General features: G+C 42.0%; 1 protein-coding gene across 1 annotated transcript; it reads left to right on the top strand.

Annotated features, from left to right (window-relative positions):
• Positions 1-2,800: 2,800 nt before the first annotated feature.
• LOC129854781 (transmembrane gamma-carboxyglutamic acid protein 2-like) lies at positions 2,801-10,238 on the top strand. The gene is made up of 7 exons (XM_055921933.1): positions 2,801-3,065; positions 3,504-3,606; positions 6,053-6,216; positions 6,375-6,408; positions 6,590-6,716; positions 7,111-7,233; positions 9,549-10,238. The coding sequence occupies exons 2-7, from the start codon at positions 3,522-3,524 to the stop codon at positions 9,613-9,615; spliced, it is 600 nt and encodes a 199-aa protein (XP_055777908.1). The 5' UTR covers positions 2,801-3,065; positions 3,504-3,521; the 3' UTR covers positions 9,616-10,238.
• Positions 10,239-10,992: the final 754 nt, after the last annotated feature.

Genomic DNA, 10,992 nt, shown 5'->3' with positions numbered 1-10,992 from the left:
CCTCCTTGCACAAAGGCGGAGGTAGCGGTCCTGCTGCTGGGTTGTTGCCCTCCTACGGCCTCCTCCACGTCTCCTGATGTACTGGCATGTCTCCTGGTAGCGCCTCCATGCTCTGGACACTACGCTGACAGACACAGCAAACCTTCTTGCCACAGCTCGCATTGATGTGCCATCCTGGATGAGCTGCACTACCTGAACCACTTGTGTGGGTTGTAGACTCCGTCTCATGCTACCACTAGAGTGAGAGCACTGCCAGCATTCAAAAGTGACCAAAACATCAGCCAGGAAGCATAGGAACTGAGAAGTGGTCTGTGGTCACCACCTGCAGAATCACTCCTTTATTGGGGGTGTCTTGCTAATTGCCTATAATTTCCACCTTTTGTCTATTCCATTTGCACAACAACATGTGAAATTTATTGTCAATCAGTGTTGCTTCCTAAGTGGACAGTTTGATTTCACAGAAGTGTGATTGACTTGGAGTTACATTGTGTTGTTTAAGTGTTCCCTTTATTTTTTGAGCAGTGTATTTACCACACTCTACCCCAGCCTGGTGCAAATTGGGGGAGGGACACAACAAATAGCTTTGCATGTGTAGCTCCTTACCACAATCAATCAGTATGGCAAAAATTATCTCTGCTCAGAGGGCCTTGAAATTATTTTCGCAGAGAGAGAAGCTAGTGTGGAAGGAGTTTTCCGAAATTTGAGGATCATGTCTCTGTTAATTCGGAGTCTGACAGTGAATTGGAAGGGGAGGATGAGATTGACCCTCAGCATGCCCCAGGACCAGCCCATCAGCAACCAGCTCATCAGCAGCCTGCAGGAGGAGAAATATGGATGTCAAATTTTTTTGAAATTGAATGGTCTTCTTGGCCAAGGAATGAGCCACCCGCATATGGCTGCCAATGTGATAAGGATGCAACCAGGGCCGACGCGGATGGCGGTTACTCAATTGCAGGACATAGTCTTATTTTGAACTGTTCATTCCAGACTCCATCCAGGAAATCATTTTGGACTGCACTAATTTGGAGGGAAGGTGGATTTTTGGAGAGAGATGGAAGGAGAGGGACAATTTACATGCATACTTTGGGGTTCTTATCATTGCTAGTGTTTTCAGATCCAATGGGGAATCCCTGTGGGATGCAGAAACTTTATTTCCAGGATTATCCGCTTTGGTAACTGAGACACCAGACCAGCTTGGTGGCAGAGAGACAAGCTTGCTGCAATCAGGTCAGTGTGGGAGAAATGGGTGAACCGCCTTCCCCTGTTTTACAACCCTGTGCCAAACGTTAGGCAGTACATACCGTCTAAACCCTATACGGGGGAGGCCAGGTGGAGGAGCCCCTGAGAAGAACCAAGGGTTGTGGGTTGTCCTGGACATGACACAGGCTCTGTGACCACAACATCACATGCAATAACTTTTTTACTTCGCACAATCTGGGACAGGAGCTCCTTAAGAGGAAGCTGACGATGGTAGGAACAGTACGCAAAAACAACCCAGAGCTCCCACCTCAGCTTTTGAATACATGGAACAGGCCTATCAATTGCTCTAAGTTTGTGTTCACGGCCGACACTTCCCTAGTGTCCTACTTGCCAAAGAAAGGCAAAAATGTGGTACTCATGAGTTCCCTGTGTGGCCGATGTGAAATGGCTAGCTAGTTAGCGGTGGTGCGCGCTAATAGTGTTTCAATTGGTCACGTCACTCGCTCTGAGACCTAGAAGTAGTTGTTCCCCTCTGCAAGGGCCACGGCTTTTGTGGAGCGATGGTTAACGATGCTTTGTGGGTGACTGTTGTTGTGTGCAGAGGGTCGCGGAAGCTATACTGTTACATTGGTGCCGTGACCCGGATCACTGGTTGCTGCGGAATAGGAGGAGGTCAAAAGGGGAGTGAGTGTGGCCGATGTGAAATGGCTAGCTAGTTAGCGGTGGTGCGCGCTAATAGTGTTTCAATTGGTCACGTCACTCGCTCTGAGACCTAGAAGTAGTTGTTCCCCTTGCTCTGCAAGGGCCGTGGCTTTTGTGGCGCGATGGGTAACGATGCTTCGTGAGTGACTGTGGTTGATGTGTGCAGAGGGTCCCTGGTTCGGGCCCAGGTTTGGGCGAGGAAGTATGAGATGGGGAGGGGGGCAGGTCTCCCCACTGGGAGCTCGAGGTAAGGGGCTATCAAATAGCGCACCTCTAACTTGGTAGAGGACTAATACGATTAGTAAAATCAGTCACACTACAAAATGCTACCAAATAAACCACAATTAATTCATAATACTGTGACTATATAGTTTCACAGACATATTGTTGCATTTTTTTCTGGTTTGTGCGAAATCGTTAAGAATAATATAAAACCAGTCTGCACACCACCAAAGTGAATTGGTTTAGTCTTGACTTAGTTAGTTGACAGTGTTGGGGGATGGGTAATGTATTGATGCACGAGTGCCAAATCAACACAAACTTGTTTCTATTTGTCTTTGTTACTTTTTTCTTTTGTCTTATTTTTGTTGTTGGGGGGGGTGCTTAATGGGGGTTTGCCCAGGTAGCCATACAAGCTAGAACCGCCACTGCCCAGGGTTCACAGATTCCTCACTTTAGCCCCCCACTCTGTGGCTATAGCATAGTATTGAATGTCTTTACAGTAGTAAACATAACAAATCTCTAACGTTTTAATTTACAGAAAATTCTAGTTTTATCATGGTACTTACTAGACTAAGTAAACTTGATAGCAACTGTTTGCATATGGAAATTAAGATCCTTGTTGATCTCTCTTTCACACACAATTTCAGGAAACTCCTCCTTTCTGCCCTCACACCCCCATGAGCATAGGGTATGTTGTAAAACAGGTATGTCGTGTGACGTTATAGGCAGGGTGTTTGTCTAACAGGTACATTTGTGTAGATATTTTCTCTGTCGTAAATTAGCACGATTTAAAAAAGAAAATAATATCAACAACTGAATTAGCATATAATAGCTCATAGTAATGGCCTAAATTAAGGAAAGCCTGGGTGAGCGAGTTGTAAATAGAGGATTAAATATTCAGTTTTTCACTAGTTTCGAAGCGAAAACCCCGAGAACACAAGGTAAGGATCATATTTTATCGTTTTAACGAATTAGACTAAACGATCAATTATTTTCGACCAAAATCATTGGGCAGGCATCACTGGCCAATTGTTTATTATCGATATAAATATAGCTATGATAATTAATTATCGTTAATTGTGCTTTCTCTTTTCTCAATGCAACCGAAAAAATGTTTCTCTCAAATGTATTTCTTTATATTCCTTATTATTTATAAGACAGTAGGCCTACGATACGCTACAATGTAGGTATTTGTTCCTATGTGATTCGATGTCGAAACATTCTAAAAGTAGCTTTTGTGGGCGACAAGAGAGGGCGACATAGTCAGTCGTTTTTTAAAGATGTGTGGGTGCCTTTTTTACATGAGAAAATCACGGAATAATGTTTTGAGTATGGCATATTTAATTAGAGAAATAATTAATAAATATATTTTGTTGCAGTTGTCTCCTGCTTGAGAAATGCCGGACTTGGCAGAGATATGTATTGGCATGCTGTCGCTGCTCCCCCTGGCTTGCGCCAGAGTTGTCTACAACCACAATGAAGGTAAACACACATCTGTTCAGTAGTGGAGTGTGGGTAAAATCACTGGGGAAACCAAGCCAGGGAAGAAAAAGCCATATTACAACCTATGTGTTGTGATAATTGTGTTGTTTGCTCTATAACCTGTTAGTTCATATGCTTGCCACTGTAATAAATAGGCCTAAGGCCGAGACAGGGAGACACAGTGGCAGAATAAATTCAACCACACCTTTGTTTCATCATAAACCCGGAGACCAACCTCTGTCTGATGAAGTCCACAAAGCATATTGCATGTAACAAACAATTACATGACCTACAGCATCGTCAAGCAAGTTGATGTTTCAGATATTTTTTTGCTACTAAACAGCTTTAAACAGATTTAGAACCACAGAAAGTTACCGCAAGTCGCAAAGAAAACAGGAGCTGCCTTCAGTATTCCAGCACTATTTCAACTTCAACATCATCAAATCACCTATGCTTAGTCTAATACAGTGACAACTAAAATATAACAAAAACGATTTAGTTCAATCAACGTATGCTAAATATGTGTCTGTCTGTCTGGCTGGCTGTAGAAAAAAACATGTTGACTCACCCTACTTGTTGAGAAATGCTATGCTCCTCTCTTTGATGTTGACGAAACTGTCTATGACTGTCTACACACTTTTAGTTTTTGTTGTCCTAGGCTACCTGGCTAAAATGCTTGCTCGCTAACTTCTTTTCAGCTAATTAACATTAGCCTACTACATCTAGCTACATATTGAACTTCCATCCTCTCAGGCCAGGTGCACAATGGCAAAAAATGCTTGCTCGCTAACTTCCTTTCATGGGCAACGATGAGCCAGCTAATTAACATTAACCTACTACATCTAGCTACATATTGAACTTCCATCCTCTCAGGCCAGGGGCACAATGTATGAATTTCTGATTGGATCAGAATCTTTGTTATAATCATTGGCCAGTACGGAGAATTAAGTAAAACCACAAGTCTAAATCCCAATCTCCATCCATGGGTAATTTAGGACAGGGGCAATTTTATCTAGCTAGTTAGCTAGCCACCGGATGACAATGATAACAATTCAAAATGTTCTGTCAGTGATTGTTGTGAAGCCAAATCCAAACTGGCTTCCCTTGACACTGTTTTTGTGCGCCAGGACCATTCACAGTTGGGGTCACTCAGTTTAGCTCAATGCTGATCTGCTATTGTTTTCTACTTTTTTTTTTCAAGGGTGGCCAAATGTTCGCTGGCTTCCCTTGCATTCAGCGCTATGAGCGGCAACAATGTCATACTCTTTTTGACCAGACAGCATCAGATAGATACAGCATCAGAAAGATACAGAGACAAAGAGGTGCTGTCTTGGATGCTTTCTCCGATGACATACATTCAGCCTCTTCTTGCAAATTTAAGAAAAATTATGAAACACAGAGAGACTAAAGATAAATTATTTAATGTTATTAATTTTTTGGTCAATTTTGGGGGGGGAAGCCTGGCTTCCCTTGGCATCCATGAATACATGCCACTGCGTCTGTTTGTCCTTAACACCCACAAGTGTGCGCACTATCTCTGAGAGGGAGAGAATTCAGTTCAACTTGTTTTGGAGGCAAGTTTACCCCATCCTCTTTCACCCTATTTCATGAAGGGTAATATTGGGCCAGTGGTGCCCAAACTGTGAACCATTAAGGAACTCAGTTGGGCTTTTAACTTACTTTTGAAAGTGTGCATTCTACTATTACAAATGTGCAATTTCATGATTGGATATTGAATCAGTTTTCCTCTTGTCATTGCAGACCTTTAGAGAGCTATTTATAACTTGTCAGAATTTTTTTTTTTTTCCGTTGATTTTGTTGTAATGTTTCAGTCACTCAATTATCACATGAACACACAAGACATGGCAAAATATGTAGAATTGCAGGAAATTTGCTTTAAAACTGCAAAATGTGTTCTCCACCACATGGCAAAATGTGCAGAATTGCTGTTTTAAAAAATCCCCACCCCATGGGAAAGTTTATAGAATTGCAGGAAATAAGTTCGAAACTTGCAAAATTCTCTCCTCCAACAAGAGGAGTGTGATCAGTTTGTATCATGGACAGTGTAGGGGAGCGGTGTCCCCAAAGATAGAAAGGGGACTGAGTGAAAAAGTTTGCGAAACACTGTGTCGGGCAATTGTTCTTTTGCTTCACTTTTTCTATTTATATCTGATTGTGAGGTTATCCATTCAATACTGACTTTTGTCTGTCGAAGTCAGACTTATGATAAATGATTGCTAGTGTGTGTGTGTGTGTGTGTGTGTGTGTGTGTGTGTGTGTGTGTGTGTGTGTGTGTGTGTGAGAGAGAAAGAGGCTCCGTCTCTATCTCTGATTATATCAACCTCAATCTCATGCCCATCAATATCCTCTCTCTCTCGGTCTGTCTTATTCCCTCTCTGTCTCTCGCACGCTGTCTGTCTCTCTCTTTCTCTTTTTATGGGTCCAGTGTTCCTGGGACAACAGTCTGCGTCCTCGTACCTGTCTCGCTCGCTGCTCTGGAACAAATGGGACCTGGAGCTGGTGACGCCAGGCAACCTTGAGAGGGAGTGCATGGAGGAGGTGTGCACCTTCGAGGAGGCCAGGGAGGTGTTTGAGGACACACCCCAAACGGTGAGGGAAGGGGCCAGTGAATGTGGTGGTACCTTTCATGAAAGTCTGTTGTAAATTATGTATTATTTACACACATTAATAATACTGTAAGCTTGTTCAATTAATTGACTAATTGGATACTAGGAATTTACTTGGAATTCATTTTCTATTTTCCCCAGAATGTATTTTGGGACACATATACCAGCAATCACAGTAAGACCTTTTTGGGGGGGGCTTTTAGTAAATCTATACTTAGTCAATATTGACATTTACTTTCTCATGACTGTCCTCATGTTTCTCTATGGATGATGCTAGTGTTGTGGATCATAATCGCACAGGCTGTAATCTTAATATAATGTACATTGCAAATGTATTTATTGTGTTGGTTCTTTAGACACGGCGCCCAGAGTGGATGTGTCGGGTCTAGTGGCAGGAATCTTGGCTATTCTAGTGTCTGCTGTCATATCCACGGTGCTGGGCTGCTACTGTTACAAGAACAAGGCTGGTAGGACGGCAGGCAGGTAAGATTGAGAGTGTGTGTTGTGTCTATGTATGTTAGTGTGTCGATCTTAGAGTGTAAGTATGAACAGTATAGCCTAAGGCATCTACTGCCTGGTTGCCCTCCCTGTCAGCAAATTTAAAATGATAAAGACCTATGTAATCCCTGGTATCCCTACATAGTAGCAACATATGGTAAAGTACATTGTCTTATTATTTTTTAATTACAGTAGCCTACATGAGGTATTAGAAACATGATAACATAGGTTTATGTAATCCCGGATAGCCCTACATAGCAGAAACATTATTTCAGAAATAAGCAATGGACCCTGAGTCTTTCCATATTTTGTCTTGTGTGTGGCCAACATTACTTGTGTGTAGCCTAACCTAGTATTACTTTTATGTCATCTGTTTCAGTGCTGGCCAGCCTGCCCCAGAGACAGTGCCTCTAGCTGGGATCATCGCCCCAGGACTGCCCTCCTATGGCGAAGCCCTGAACAGCAGTGGGCAGCATGACGCACCCCCGCCACCTTACTCTGGGTAGGCCTGTGTGTGTATGTATGTATCACAGGAGGTTGGTGGCACCTTAATTGGGGAGGATGGGCTCGTGGTAATGGATGGAACAGAATGAGTTGAATGGTATCAAACACATGGTTTCTATGTGTTTGATGCCATTCCATTTATTCCATTCCAGCCATCCTCCCCTCAGCAGCCTCCACTGGTGTGTGTGTACAGTTGAAGTCGGAAGTTTACATACACGTAGGTTGGAGTCATTAAAACTCGTTTTTCAACCACTCCACACTTTTCTTGTTAACAAACTATAGTTTTGGCAAGTCGGTTAGGACATCTACTTTGTGCATGACACAAGTAATTGACATCATTTGAGTCAATTGGAGGTGTACCTATGGATGTATTTCAAGGCCTATCTTCAAACTCAGTGCCTCTTTGCTTGACATCATGGGAAAATCAAAAGGAATCAGCCAAGACCTCAGACAAAAACATGGTAGACCTCCACAAGTCTGGTTCATCCTTGGGAGCAATTTCCAAACGCCTGAAGGTACCACTTTCATCTGTACAAACAATAGTACGCAAGTATAAACACCATGGGACCACGAAGCTGTCATACCACTCAGGAAAGAGACGTGTTCTGTCTCCTAGAGATGAACGTACTTTGGTGTGAAAAGTGCAACTCAATCCCAGAACAACAGCAAAGGACCTTGTGAAGATGCTGGAGGAAACAGGTACAAAAGTATCTATATCCACAGTAAAAACGAGTCCTATATCGACATAACTTGAAAGGCCGCTCAGCAAGAAAGAGGCCACTGCTCCAAAACCACCATAAATAAAGCCAGAATAGGGTTTGCAACGGCACATGGGGAAAAATATCGTACTTTTTGGAGAAATGTCCTCTGGTCTGATTAAACAAAAATAGAAATGTTTGGCCATAATGACCATCGTTACGTTAGGAGGAAAAGGGGGAGGCTTGCAAGCCGAAGAACACCATCCCAACCGTGACGCACGGGGGTGGCAGCATCATGTTGTGGGAGTGCTTTGCTGCAGGAGGGACTGGTGCACTTCCCAATGTAGATGGCATCATGAGGAAGGGAAATTATGTGGCTATATTGAAGCAACATCTCAAGACATCAGTCAGGAAGTTAAAGCTTGGTTGCAAATGGGTCTTCCAAATGGACAATGACCCCAAGCATACTTCCAAAGTTGTGGCAAAATGGCTTAAGGACAACAAAGTCAAGGTATTGGTGGCCATCACAAAGCCCTGACCTCAATCCCATAGAAAATGTGGGGGCTGAAAAAGCGTGTGCGAGCAAGGAGGCCTACAAACCTGGCTCAGTTACACCAGCTCTGTCAGGAGGAATGGGCCAAAATTCACCCAACTTATTGTGGGAAGCTTGTGGAAGGCTAACTGAAACGTTTGACCCAAGTTAAACAGTTTAAAGGCAATGCTACCAAATACTAATTGAGTGTATGTAAACTTCTGACCCACTGGGAATGTAATGAAAGAAATAAGATCTGAAATAAATAATTCTCTCTACTATTATTCTGACACTTAACATTCTTAAAATAAAGTGGTGATCCTAACTGACCTTAGACAGGGAATGTTTACTAGGATTAAATGTCAGCAATTGTGAAAAACTGAGTTTAAATGTATTTGGCTGAGATGTATGTAAACTTCCGACTTAAACTATGGTGGAACATACAGTTGACGAATGTGTACTGTGCGTGAATGTATTCCAACTTTCTGTACTAGTTGTAATATGCATGTCTGTCCGCTGTGTATGTCTAAAATACTACTTTCGTAAAAGTCTAAAAGTATTTGGTGTTGAATATACTTAAGTATCAAAAGTAAATGGAATTGCTAAAATGTACTTAAGTATGAAAAGTAAAAGTATCAATCATTTAAAATTCCTTATATTAAGCAAACCAGAATGCACAATTAAAAAAAATATATGTTTTATTGACAGATAGCCAGGGGCACACTACAACACTCAGATATAATTTACAAACTAAGCATTTGTGTTTAGTGAGACTGCCAGGTCAGAGGCAGTAGGGATGACCTGGGATGTTCTCTTGATAAGTGTGTGAATTTGACCATTTTCCTATCAAAATGTAATGAGTACTTTTGGGTTTCAGGGAAAATGTATGGAGTAAAAAGTACATTCTTTTCTTTAGGAATGTAGTGAAGTAAAAGTTGCCAAAAATGTAAATAGTAAAGTAAATTACAGATACCCCAAAACACTACTTTAGTACTTGAAAGTATTTTACTTTACACCACTGGTCTGTCTGTGCATCTTTCAGTCATGTCATTATTTTTCTTTCTCTCTCTCTTTTTTACACAGGGGGGCGCCATCAGAACCTCCGGACCCAGTTGACAATACTGAGATTACTGCTAATACTGAGGACTGAGTGAAAAGGAGGGATGGGCATTTTTTAAAAGGGGCATTCATGAAGTGTGTGTGTGTGTGTTACAAGCTTCTTTAGTTGGAGTTCTGGACAGTTATAAGTGAGCACAGCTGTGAACATTTCCATTTCATTTCCTGTGAGTTGTTGAAATAGACATGGTATATGTCCATGTAATAGGAGAGCATTTCAATCCCTGTACTGATTGAAATTGGGATGTAATTGACACAGTTCTAGTTTTTAGGACTTTTTTTAATTCAGGGGATGGGGGGAGTTCATGGGGGCAAGGCTGAAGGATGTTATAGATAGAGAAATTAAGGGAATGGGATGAAGACTTGTTAAGAGGTTACCTGTGAGAAAGAGAAGCAATCCCTTGAAAGTTACATATCTTGAAAACTTGATTGCTGACAGTCCCCAAATGTTTTGCTTATGTCAACAATGGACTAATGAAAAAAAGGATTGTTTTTGGGTGGAATTTCCTTTGATATGTATAAACTAGCAGCTGCATGTTGTCTAATGTTTGTCTTATCTCAGTTGCTTCTATCTGTATTGTTACATGACAGACCACTCCGAACTTGTTTATATTTATACACATTTCTTATTAAAAATATCTTAATAAAATGTTTTGCACCTGGCCCACTGGTCAATCAGACAGTCATCTAGACTCCATAGAGTTGCACGTTTTCAAGAAGGTTTTAAAATATGCCAGGGTGTTAAAGTGAAAGTCATCCAAAAGTAATCGGATTATGTTACTCCTTTTGAGTAATCCAAAAGTTTCCGTTACTGATTACTTAATTTTTTATATAACTGCAATCAGTAACGGATTACATTTTTTAAGTAATCTGCCCAACCCTGCATATATCTGCACTCTTCAAAATGAAATTTCTCTTGCATTGCTCCCAAATGTACCCTTTGTCTCCCTGGTTGAGAATTGGCCTGTGCTACACAGTATTCTGTCCGAGAATGGTCTCTGTGTATATGACTACAGGCTTTACATGGTCAATCTGCATCTGAGGTGGCTGTAAAGCATTTACTGCGCAGACATCTTGCGTTTAGCTGAACTATCGTGAAGGAATTTGTCAAGGAAGTTGAGTTAGTGTTTATACTGGACCTCCCGCCCCCACATACCGTCAACCAATCATGTCAATGCGGAGCTATACAGAGTCCTCTGCTTTGTTACACAATTCGAGGCGCACGGCCCCTGCATTCCCCTCATTGCTCCGCAATTGCGTCACACCCGCCATACGAAACCTCCGACCACACTCGTGATCAAGCATAAATGTTTTTTTAACAAGAGTCTGAGTAGCAGACAGACTGCGTGTGTGTGCGCACTGGAGAGGGAGAAAAAGTGAGTAAGTGGGGAGAGCGAGGGAGTGCGCTAAC

This window comes from Salvelinus fontinalis, chromosome 5, assembly GCF_029448725.1.
Source record: "Salvelinus fontinalis isolate EN_2023a chromosome 5, ASM2944872v1, whole genome shotgun sequence".
NCBI lineage: Eukaryota > Metazoa > Chordata > Actinopteri > Salmoniformes > Salmonidae > Salvelinus > Salvelinus fontinalis.
The sequence above is the reverse complement of the archived record's forward strand: the minus strand, read 5'-3'. Positions and strand labels throughout refer to the sequence as shown.

Coding starts and splice junctions, on each gene's coding strand:
- LOC129854781 (XM_055921933.1), top strand. CDS start 3,522: ATGCCGGACTTGGCAGAGATATGTATTGGCATGCTGTCGCTGCTCCCC. Junction 6,217..6,374: donor TTGAGGACACACCCCAAACG/GTGAGGGAAGGG, acceptor TATTTTCCCCAG/AATGTATTTTGGGACACATA. Junction 6,409..6,589: donor CACATATACCAGCAATCACA/GTAAGACCTTTT, acceptor TTGGTTCTTTAG/ACACGGCGCCCAGAGTGGAT.